Below are 12,087 nucleotides of genomic sequence, written 5' to 3' on the forward strand. Positions count from 1 at the left end.
TTAGCGGCATTTGGGCGGCAGCCTCTTGCCCCGACCAGCCTTCTTCCCACGAGTGGACTTGGAGCCGGCGGGCGGCCGAGCCCTGGGCTGGCCGCCCTTGGCCTGCGCCCCAGCGCCCGCGCGCCCCTTCCTGCTCTTGCTTCCTGCCGCCTCATCCTGGGCTTCCGTCTCGAGAGGGATGCCCAGCCCGCCGGGGCCGCCGCCACCCCCTCGGGTTTTGCGGGTCCCGCGGGTCCCCGACGGGGCAGGAGCCGCTGCCCAGCCCGCCCAACCCAGGGCCCTAAAGGCCGTGCGGGCCCGCTTGGCCCGGGGCTTCCTGGACGCGCGGTCCTCGGGCTCCGACTCCTCGCTCTCCACGTCCTCCGACGTCTCCTCCGACTCCCTGTTCCTGCGGGCCGCCAGCAGCGCCAAGACCTCCCCCAGGTTGCCTTTAGCGCAACTGAACCTCCCGCTCTGCCAGGCCTTTTCCTTTTCTTCCTCCGTCACCTCAGCCACGTCCTGGACCGCCAGGAGCGCCACTAGATCCAGGAGGCCGCCCTCATCTTCCTCGTCCTCGCCCCAGCCCGCCAGCGGGCCACCGGGAGTCTTCTTCCCTTTGGAGGGGGTCTGAGGCTCAGCCACGGTGGAGATGCATCCCAGCAGGTGACCGCCGTCTTTGGCCTTCCTCAGGACCACGGCGTCCACCTGGCGGCCTGCCTCCTCCACCTTCACTCGGGTTCCGGAAGTGTCCTTGGCCATGACGGACAAGACCTCGGGCAGGGCAGCTTCCTTGTCGCTCCAGCCCAGCAACTCGATCACAGAAGCGATTTTCAAACATCTCGTCGCGGGCGGAGTGGTCCGCGGGGTCTGTACAAGCCACAATGGCCACAAACTCGGGAATGTCCACCCCCTCTCTTTCTTGATCCCCGTTTTCCTGAGACTCGCTTTGGGAGGCGTCGCTGCCCATGGTCTCCTCGTCCGACGCGTCTCTCACTGCGAGTAGGGCCACTAAGTCTGGTATTTTGCTCCGGTCTTCTCTGATGTTCAGGCTGATCGACTCAGCCCCAGGGGGATCTTTCTCCATCTCCCTCTTCTTGGCTTTGTCCGTCACCGTTGTCAGGGCCAAGAACTCGCCGGGACCGTTCCATCATCTCCTTCCCTCTGGAGGGCCCACTTCCTAACGAGCTCCTTCGCTGCGGCCTGGAGGGTGGTGTACAGTGCGCTCTGTTCGCCATCCCCTCTCAAGTCTTCCTTGTCCATCTCCTCGATCACGATACCCAGGCTCTAGTCGGAAGAGTCTTGGGACTCCCGCTCCCCGACGTGGATGGCCGCCCTCCACGCCCCACTTCTTGCTCTTCTGGTCAACCTGCTCCCTCTGGTTCTGTTTCTGCGACCCCGACGGCCCCTCCTAGCATCTTTGGCTGCACCAAGAGGGGAGGCAGCCTCCCTTACCCCCGGCCCCTACCCCAGAGCCGGGGTCTCCGAAGCGGGAGGGGTGGGCGTGTCCCCGGGGGCCCTGGCCACTGCGGCCTGTGGGGGCCTTTTATCCAGCAGCAAGCGTTTCATCTGCCTCAGGACTCTCGTGCCCTCCGCGCTGTCCTTGCACAGAACCCTCCAGACGCCGTCCTTGCCCGGGATCTCCTTGGGGACGGCACCGTGATTAATGCCCTTCACAAACTCCATCAGGGCGGCCTTGGCCTTCTCGTCCCTCATGGCCCTCGTGTTCCGCAGCCTGAACTTGCCCAGGGGCAGCAAGGCCGGCTTCAGGACGGCTTCGATGGCTGTCTGCTCCAGGTCCTCTGGGATGCCGGTGACCAGCAGGGCCCTGTGCACGTCCACGGCCAGCCCCCTGCACCGGTCCCCCAAAAGGCTCATGGCCACGGTGCCGCCGCTGGCGCTGATCACGGAGCAGGAGGGAGCCCGAGGCGGACGTGGGCTGCGGTCCCCTGTGCAAATGCCACTCTGGAACAGCGCCACAGGGCTTGGAGTTCAAGTTCAGGTGAATGCGGCAAGGCTCGGGCTCCAGCTGCCCCTGGGCGGCTGACGCAGCCGTCCATTCCCGAGGCCCCTCCCCACAGGGATCCTAGCATCCGCGGGAAGCTTACGAGTCAAACCCAGGGGTGCCACCGACCCGGCCCCTCCGCCCTTTGTTCCTGACAGAGGCTAAGTGACACCGCGGCGCCCGGGACAGGTGCTGGGGAGGGTGGCGCAGTGGGCAACCGGAGCGGCACGGGGAGGGGCGCCACGCTCGCCTGCCTGTGGCCGGGTCTGGACTTGCACCCTCCGCTCAGTCTCAGCAGTTCCGGGCGACGGGGCTGCTCCGCCCTGCGCCTGCGCACACGGGCTAGCCCCGCCTCCCAGCTGCACCCCATCTCCATGGCAACACTGCGGGCTGGAGCAGGGGTCGGAGTTGCTGGGGTCTGAGGAGTCGGCTCTGGACGAGCCTGAGGAATGGAAGACTCAGGGGGTGGGATCGCCATCAGTGATGAGCCCCAAAAGGCCATAGTCACAGGGGATGAGACAGCAGTCAGGGGGACCCGAGCTCCTTCAGGGGATAGAGGCCTCCTTTCGGTAGAGGACCGGCTTCCTGCAGGGTTGTAATTCCCCTCCACAGTGTAGGTGGAGTTCAGGATACAGAGACGTAAATCAAGGGCTATGGGGGGAAAAAAGCGGTGGTGGGGACTTCCCTGGCGGTGGTTAGGACTTCGCGCTTCCACAGCAGGGGACACGGGTTCGATCCCTGGTCTGGGAACTAAGATCCCGCAAGCGGCGCGGCGCGGGCAAAAAAAAAAAAAAAAAGCCTATGGCCTCCCACGGTGGAACCAGGACTCACTCAGAGTTTTCGGGCCTCACTCAGTGGGGACGGGCTTCAATAAGGGTACACAGGCCTCAGCTGTGAGGTGCGGGCATCATTTGGGGTCCACAGCCCTCACTGATGGGGTACGGGCCTCGTTCAATGAGGCCTCGCTCTTGCAGATGTTTCTGTAGCCATAACGATGCACGTACAATTCACCGTGTGTTTTTGTACACAGTTTCTGTACATGTATGATCCTCAGTGAGATCAGACGTGAATTCCTCAAGAAGGCATTTCCGCTGACTGGGTCCACAGGCTGGGACAGGTGAATATCATAGCTACTCTAAAGACACATCTGCATCACCATCCTTTATAAACCTCCCCCACCCGCAACTCTATGTAAATCAGGCGCTGTGGCCCAGCTATTGAGTTCCTACTGCTGCTCGCTGCCCACGCAGTGACTCTGGGAAGGTCCCTGGGCTGCTCTACGCCTCGGTTTGCTCCTCTGTGAAACGGCGATAACCATTAACCCTACCTCATAGGATCCTAACGGAGATTAAACGTGATGGTCCATGAAAGCCCTTGGAACAGAGTTTGGCTCAGAGTTGGTGCCCCATGAAAGATGGCTCCAGGAAGGAAGGGACTTCCTTTCTTGAGAACTTACCATGATATAATCATTTAACATAAATATATAAGTTAACTTAATTGTTAAATAAATACGTATATAAATAAAGAAGGAACCCAAACACTTCCTTTTTTTTTTTTTTTAACGTAGAAAGAGTTTATTGCAAGGTTACCATGGCAACCGGGCCTCGGGCAAACCAAACCGCTTATTCACTCTCCTACCCACGCCCCTGCAGCTCTTATTTTCCCTGCTTTCCTCTTTTCCTTTCGCCCTCCTGGTCCCCAGATGGATGTTATCCTTCTCTCTAGAGCAGCGTTGTCCGACAGAAATATAATGCGAGACCCCAAGGCAAGCCACATGCAAAACGTTAAGTTTGCTAACGTCCACCTTCAATAAATAAAAAACAGGTGGCATGAATTTTAAGACTAGATTTCCTTTTTTATGTAAATTTGTGTATTTATTTTTGGCTGTGTTGGGTCTTCGTTGCTGTGTGCGGGCTTTCTCTAGTTGCGGCGCCACAGGCTTAGTTGCTCTGCGGTATGTGGGATCTTCCCGGACCAGGGATCAAACCCGTGTCCCCTGCATTGGCAGGCAGATTCTTAACCACTGCACCACCAGGGAAGTCCTGGCTACAAGTTCTTTGACCGCCATCTGGAAGCGGCGTCCACATACCCTTTTCTTGAATCTGAATCTGGACAAGCTGTGACTGCCTCGACAAGTATGGCAGAAGTGATGCTATGTGTCTCCCAAGGCCAGTTATAAAAGCCTTTTGCCCACTTCTCTTGGAATATTTGCTCTCGAGACCTCCCTCCCAGGACATTCCTGCTTGAAACTTAACCTCCATGCTGTGAGGAAGCCCAACTCACACGGAGAGACCAATGGAGGTGCTCAAGTCAACATCTCCAGCTAAGCCCAGTTTTCAAGTCATCCCAGACCAGGCACCAGACATGACTGATGGAGCTTCCAAATGATTCCAGACCTTAGCCATTGGAGTCACCCCAGCTAAGGCACCAGACGTTGTGGAACTGAAAAAAAGCCATTCCCCGTTACTCCCTTTCATTATGCTGACCTACAGACTCCATGAACATAATAAAACATTTTTGTTTTATGCCAGTGAGTTTAGGGTGGTTTGTTATGCAGCAAAAATAACCAGCACACACCCATCCCATCCTTACTGCTTTGGACAGGTAACTAACCTCTCCGTGCCTCCATTTACGTCCCTGAAAATGGGGATCACCTTCTCTTAGCGTCGTCAGGAAGATAGGAGATGTTGTGGCGTGCTCGCGCCCAGCGAACCCCCGCTGCACTCAGCAAGTCCTATTGAGGTTATGAATCAGCGGCCGGTCACTTCCAGATCACCCACAGCTGACCATGACCGCAATGGGGGCAGCTTGCGTAGAGACCACTGCGAGCCCCAAGACCGTGTACCGTCCCCATCCCGGTGCCTCGGGTCCCTAATGGTCTGCCCCAGCTCACCCTGGCCTCTTCCCATCCCTCGCTCCTCCACACCCAGTTTTCCCCTCCCTTCCCCTCCCCCCAGAGTTTGCAGAGACGGCAAGGAAGGGGTCCGCTCACAGACTCTGGAGTCACACGGACGTGACTTGAGTCAAGCCAGATCGCCTGGGTTCAGATTCCAGCTCTGTGTGACTCTGACAAGTCATCTGCCTTCTCTGAATCTGTAAAATGTGCACAGTAAGAGCACCTAAACTTGCGTTTAAATCATCAAAGCGCATGTATTAAGAGATATATAAATAATAGCGATTGTTGTTCTTGCTGTTAGTGTTGAACCCCAGCACCCCACTTCAGAGCTGAATCAACTTAAGCAAATTATTTCGCCCGCGCACTTGAGCGCTGGGGAAGCGCCTCCGCAGGTGCGTCTTTAAGTAGCGGCCCTGGAGCGCCGCCTGGTGGTCAATGCGGGCGCCGCAGAACTTCATCTACTGCGCGCAGAGCCCCCCACTATTCCCTCCCCGCGGTTCTGGGACCTGGTACATCCTTGAGAGGGGGGAGAGTGTTGAGGGAGGGGGTCCCAGGTCCGGGCATCAGATCTATCTCCCCGCCCCGCCCCCCCCCAAACTGAAGGGGCTGGTGTTGGAGGTTTGCTAGATTCAAGGTGTGGCATCAGGCTCGTGTCAGTCCGTACCACAATCACACTAACACACATAAAACACACACTGGCTCACACACACTCATTTGCATTCACACAAAGTGACATTGACACACACTTGGACTCAGCTACTCTATTCCTACAAACATACACACACACACACACACACACACACAATTTGCACACACCCAGAGACATACACAGAAACCCATTCATTGACACCCCGAGCCTCGCCCCACCTACATCCACAGAGAGACACACACAGCCCTAACAAATGAAACACACAGATACACTACATATGCCTCAGCCCGAAACAGAAACGCCCACATCCTCATCTATAACACGTGAACAAAACCACCAACTCCACAAGGAGACCCCCAGAGAGCATGCAGGGACCAGGCGACGCCTCACCCCTCGCCCACTCTCGCCCCGCTATTGGAGCCGGGAAGGTTGCTTCTGCCCATGAAGGGACAGACCCCGCCCGGAGGGACCCACCAGATTCTCCTTCAGGCTCACCAAGGCCAAGCGAACCTGCCCTGGGGCGCAGGGAGCTTGGACCTGCGGGCTGAGGGGGCGCCACCGCCACCCAGAGCTCTGTGTGTGGACACTGGCCTGGAGACTTGGGCCAGGTCCGTGGGTGCGTGTCGGGGAGCTGCCATCAGACTGCCAGACTGGGGGAGACTCCGAGGGAGGGCGAGAGTCTGATACAGCCCCACTCCCGCCCTTCCCATTCATCCTCCACGTGACATCACAAACTTGACCCTGTCTCTCCTCTCCTCTAAACCTCTCTATGGCTCCCCAGTGCCCTCGGGAGAAAGCACAGGCTCCTTGCCTCGGCCTATGAGGCCCTGCATACTGCGGTCCCGCCCTCCTCCCAGGTCTTTTTCCAGCCTAAAGTATCCGGCTTCCGTGTTAAGCTCTACTCAGGAGTGTCCTATGACCGGCACCCCTCCGCCCACACACACACTAGGCTGTGAATCCCGGGAGGGCAGGGCCTGGGCTGTCGCAGTCACCGCTGGGTCTCCAGATAGGCGGAAGCAAGTCCTGGGGGGATGTGTGTGGGAGGAAGGAAAGACGACAGGGAGAACGGAACGGAGGGAGAGAGGGAAGAAAGATCTTTAAAATTTAAACCTTTGGTCCATCTTTCTTCTCTGAGCCACGTCTCCCTGTGCCCACCAGAGGACGCTCTGACCCAGCAAATCCCTAAAGCAGCGACTCAGCCCGCTCTTCGTACAAAAAGGAATTACGATACTGAGAAGGATTAATACCAATAACCGCTACTGAAAGCCCTACTGCACCCCAGGACGTGTGCTAAACCCTCCACGTGCCTAAGCCAACACAGCAACTCAAAGCATCTTGCAAAGGAGGAAAGTGAGCCTCAGAGATGTTGTTTAACTCTCCCAGCGTCACACAGCGCCTAAACTGCAGAGAAGATTCCCTCTCTGGACTTGGAGACCCAACCGCCTTTTGCTCCTTGGCCACATCCCTGGTGTAACCAACTCACAATTCCCCGTGGACCTGGCCTTGCCTCTTCCCCCACTCGGCCACAGCTCATTCCCCTCAGCTCTTCAGGTCTCCCGTCCTCCATCCAGCCACTGGGGTCTTCATACACCAACCCCCTCGAAAACACTTCTTCCCTTTCCCTACTTCACAGAGGGTCACCTCCTCCCTTCAGACTCAGCTCAGTGTCACCTGTTTCGGGAAGCTGGCCCCAATCCAGAATCAGCTCCAGCTCTTCCGACCCACCTCCCCTGAGAATGCAGGCGTTTCCCTCCCAGCACTCGCTTCCGCTTCCGTATGTGACCACCGAGGCTCTGAGCTCCAGGAGGCAGAGCCTGCCTCAGTCATCACTGCTCCCAGCGACCTGCTCAGGTGGGTCCCAGGACAGCCACTAGAGAAACACTGAATGAATGAGTGAATGAAGTCTCTGGGCTGGAATGACTTCAGTGAGCACCTGAAAGGCTGAATGCTCTTCCCCAACCAGTGTTCCAGAGATTCGACAACAGACACCCCCAGACAAGGAGAGGGCCCCATACTCCCTTTCAGGCCCTCCGCTATCCAGGTACAGTGAGTCTCACTACTGCCCTTCATCCCCTGGGACAGAATCTCCTGCTTTCCAGCCCAGTATCCATCCCCCACCCGCCCACCCCCGTCTCCTAAGTGATTTGCCTCCATTTCTCCGTGTGGCATCCCCTCCCTCACCTGGAGGGAGCCAGGTGGTTCCTGTGGGAATCACTAACCCTCCCCCACCACTCCCCAAAGCCTGGCCAATCAAAGCACTCACTCCCTCTCCAGTCACTGTGATTGGTGCAGGGCCAGGCACATGACCCAGCTGATCCAATGGGAGCTGGTCCAGAGTCTTTGGCTGAATAAATGAATGAAAGGGCCCCGGAACCAGCCATGCCTGAAGCTAATACAATCTGGACTTTATAGTAACATGAGCCAATGAATTCCCTTTTCTGCTTAATCCAGGACAACTTCGGTTTCTGCACTTGGAACTCAAAGTGTCCTGTGTAATTTGCCCCCCCTAAAGCATTCTCCAAGCCCCCAAGAAGAAGGGGTACAGGGGCCTCTCAGTACCCTGCCAGACATTACCTCTGGCTCGAAGTGCTGGAGCAGGACTTGAGGGGACAAGGAAAAGGTCTTCCTGACTTCTCAGACCTGGCACCGTCACCTGCCATAGGTTCCTGAGGCTTTTTGCCTCATTCCTGGGGCCCCAGGTCTCATGCCAACAGGGAACCAGTAAAGGCGGTCTTGCTGCCCTGGGAGAAGACCCAATGGCAGGAAAGTTCTCAGTCAGTGTTTGTTGGATGGGCCCACGCTTGCGCAGACTGGCAGCTCAGCCATCAGATGGGCTGAGGAGAAAGGAATCTCTGATTTTATCTCTAATAGTTTGCCCAGATGGAAGGAGGGAATGAACGAATGTCATTACCTGGGGCTCATCCAGCAGCCTGGGGCCTGGGTCACCACCACAGTGTGTCCAGGTCCCAAGTGGGAGGGAGTAGGAGGGGGAGGGGGGGAGGGGGAGGGGAGGGAGAGGGGAGGGGGAGGGGAGGGACAGGCCCTAGGGCTTGAAGGGGCAGTTCTGGAGGTGTCATGGGCTGCAGCCCTGGATCACAATGGGGCAGCGCTTGGGGTGTTAATGGGGCAGTTATTGAGAGATCATTCAAGTGGCCCCCTGGGGGTCACTATGATATGATGATTTGCAGAGGCCGCAGGCCCATCCCACGAGCAGGACTTGCCCTCTGAGCACCCCACCTGCTCTGATCTACAGAGAAGGTCCCACCGCGGTCCTGGCAGCTGTGGCTGCCCAGAGGGCTGTGAAACCCGGACAGCAGCCGTGCCCCTGAACCAGGCCTGGCCCACTGCTCGGGCCCGGCTCAGCCGCCATCTCACCCAGCCACCTCGGGGCCCTTAGCCCCACCGGGACACAGACCTGCCACTTGCACGCCCATCCCCAGCCTCAGCTTCAGTCCAGACCCCGCCTCCTGGCCCTAGCCATCAAACTCACCCCAGACCCGGAGTAACCCCAAGTGAGGCTTGATCACCCCCCAATTAAGGCCTGGTCCTCCTGAGACTTGATCCACGAGTGAGTGGGACTGAGTTCTCTGTGTGAGGCCTGCCCAGTGAAACCACAAGGCGAATATTCTCATTTTCACTGGGTTCCTCAAAACAAATGCTCAGACCCTGGCAACAGCCTAAAAGCGGTTGTCATGGAACCGGCAGTAGCCAGTGGGGGAAGGAGAGGTGCCAGTGCCCCACAGCCAAAGCCTCCTGCCCACTCTGATGTAGATGAGAAAAAACTGGCAGGACGAAGGGGGAGGGGGGCTGTGTCACACTTGGGTGGAGTGGGAGGGAGAGTAGTGATCCGTCACCCAGGAGGCCCATACTCGTGCAGGGGGCTGGCTGAGGACATGCACAGGGCCCTGCTGGTCACCGGCATCCCGGAGGACCTGGGACAGGCAGCCATCGAAGCCACCCTGCAGCCAGCCTTCCTGCCCCAGGGCACATTCAGGCTGAGGAACATGAGGGACGTGAAGGAGGAGGAGGCCAAAGCCGCCTTCATGGAGTTTGTGGCGGACATTAATCATGGTGCCATCCCCAGGGAGATCCCGGGCAAGGACGGCGTCTGGAGGGTTCTGTGCAAGGACACGAGAGTCCTGAGGCAGATGAAACTGTCCTGAGGCAGCTTGCTGCTGGATGAAAGTCTCCCACAGGCCGCAGTGGCCAGGGCCCCCAGGGACTCATCTGCCAATTCAGAGACCCAGGTCCCCTTCCTGGTGCAGCCATCAAGGCTAGCAAGGGTGGGGGGGCGGGCACAGAAATAGAGCCAGAGACAAAAAGAGGGGCCGAGGAGGACCGCCATTTACCTCTGCAAAAAAGGAGCTGAAGGATTCTTCCATCAGAGCCTGGGCATCGAGATCGCGGAGGTGGAAGAGGAGGACTTGGGCAGGGATAAATGACAATGCCAGTGCGCTCTACGCAACACTCCAAACGGCTGCAAGGAAGCCCTGCAGAGAGACGTGGATGAGGCAGACGGCCCCCGTGGAGTTCTTGGCCCTGGTGACCTTTGTGGACAAAGCCAAGAAGAAAGTGACAAAGACAGAGCCCCCCGATGTGATCAGCTTGAGCATCACAGAAGCCAGGAGCAGAATCTGCAACACGGTGGCTCTCATGGTCATGAGGGACATACCTGATGAGATGCTCAAGGGCAGTGATGTTTCAGGAGGTGAGTCTGAGGAATGAGGCAACCAGGTCACCCAGAAGGGCATGGAGAGCCCCGAGTTCTAGACATCATGGCCTACAGGGTTTCATCAGACATCAAAACCCGCAGGGAGATGTTGAAAATCGCTTCTGTGATCGAGTCGCTGGGCTGGAGCGAAAAGAAAGACAAGAAAGCTGCCTTTCCCGAGATCTTGTCCGTCATGGCCAAGGACACTTCCGGAACCCACGTGAAGGTGGAGGAGGCAGGCCGCCAGGTGGACGCCGTGGTCCTGAGGAAGGCCAAAGACGGCGGTCACCTGCTGGGATGCATCTCCACCATGGCTAAGCCTCAGACCCCCTCCAAGGGTAAGAAGGCTCCCGGTGGCCCGCTGGCGGGCTGGGGCGAGGACGAGGAAGATGAGGGTGGCCTCCTGGAGCTAGCGGTGCTCCTGGATGCCCAGGACGTGGCTGAGCGGCTCGCGGCAGCAAAGGTTTGTTTCTCAGGCGTGTTGTTACACATCAGTGCAGTGGGCTGTGGATATTCCCCATTCTAGAAGCCTAAGGGGCAGCCCTCATTTGGGTGTCTTCTTCTGAGGCTGACAGGTCGATGGCCAAACCTGCAGCGTCTGTCACAGCTTCTGCTGGCATCGGGCACTCAGCGCATCCCCTCACAACCGGACCAAGGCAAATCACAAGCCGCCTTGATTCTTTGGAGTCGGGGCGCATAATTTCCCCACACGAGGCACCACCAGCTACTTGGCGACAATCAGGAATGCGTACCCTCCTTAGAGGATCAGTGAACGAATGGAACGGTAGAATAATCTAACCCTCCACCGTCACACAGCAAAGGCAAAACCTCTTTCCGTGGGGCTTTTGAGCTCTTGTCTCCCGCACTAGGCTGTGCACTCGTCAAGTTTGGGGATCAGACTGTCCTTAACTGAGCCCCTCGCTGCCCTGAGCCTCAACGTCCTCATCTGTAAAATTCAGCCTCGGCTGTTCTTGTGAGGTTGGGCTGTGATCGTTCATGAAAAGCATTTAGTACAGCCCGGGGCACGAGATAAACCTAAGCCTTGGCTCTGAGGGTGTCGGGAGCCGGAGGCTGGGATGATGATCGGGTTTGGAGCGCCTTCTGCTGGAAGAAGACGTAACAGCAGGGCTGCCCAGGCTGGGGACCACTCTGCATCTCAGAACCTCATCTGTAACCATGACCTAACGATGATGCCAACATCATGAGATTGCTTGAGGAATGATGCTGTTAATGCGTGTAAGATTACTAGAGTAATGTGATGAATTAAAGGTAAGTGCAAATTCTTTATCCTTCTCCCCATCTGGAGGTGGAGCTTATTAGAATGAAGTGGTAGTCACATTGAGGCTGCCAGCTTCTGCTTGCTGACTTTTGGAACACTTGCTCTCGGGAAACTCTGTCGGAAGACCCAGCTGTCAAGTTTGGGGAAGGCCGAGCCACACGGAGAGGCTGTGGGTAGACTGGGTAGACGCTGCAGTTGAGAATTCCAGCTGAGGCACTAAGAGTTTGTTCCCTAAACTACACTAAACCATTTGATGGAGGGTAAAGAACCCCACCCAAAACAGATCCTTTGTAGCAGAAGATTTAGATCTAATGGCTGAGGGAATCAAACACTACATATTTTCTATTTGGGCTTACTATGCCCCCAGGAAAGTGAGCAAATCCAGAAGTCTTTTGGGACTGGATTCGTAGAACAGTTTCCTGTTTTCCAACAGGAAACTTGGGTATATATGCATGGTGATGAATCACTCATCTTCTGGTGGAGTTTTTTTTAATCCTTTTTTTTTTTTTTCTGGCTGCACGCAGCATGTGGGATCTCAGTTCCCTGACCAGGAATCAAACCCGTGCCCCCT

At 57.0% G+C, this 12,087-nt stretch overlaps 1 protein-coding gene and 1 pseudogene across 1 annotated transcript; one reads left to right on the forward strand and one right to left on the reverse strand.

The window, feature by feature from the left end:
- On the reverse strand, positions 1 to 5,335 carry PNMA8B (PNMA family member 8B). The gene is given in 4 exon segments (XM_068527151.1): positions 1 to 813; positions 815 to 1,123; positions 1,126 to 1,941; positions 5,243 to 5,335. Coding segments are annotated over 4 exon segments (2,031 nt in total).
- A 4,084-nt stretch (positions 5,336 to 9,419) lies between these two features.
- LOC137752451 (paraneoplastic antigen-like protein 8B) lies at positions 9,420 to 11,214 on the forward strand (annotated as a pseudogene).
- The last annotated feature ends 873 nt before the right edge of the window (positions 11,215 to 12,087 follow it).

This window comes from Eschrichtius robustus, chromosome 19 (genome assembly GCF_028021215.1).
Source record: "Eschrichtius robustus isolate mEscRob2 chromosome 19, mEscRob2.pri, whole genome shotgun sequence".
Taxonomy (NCBI): Eukaryota; Metazoa; Chordata; class Mammalia; order Artiodactyla; family Eschrichtiidae; genus Eschrichtius; species Eschrichtius robustus.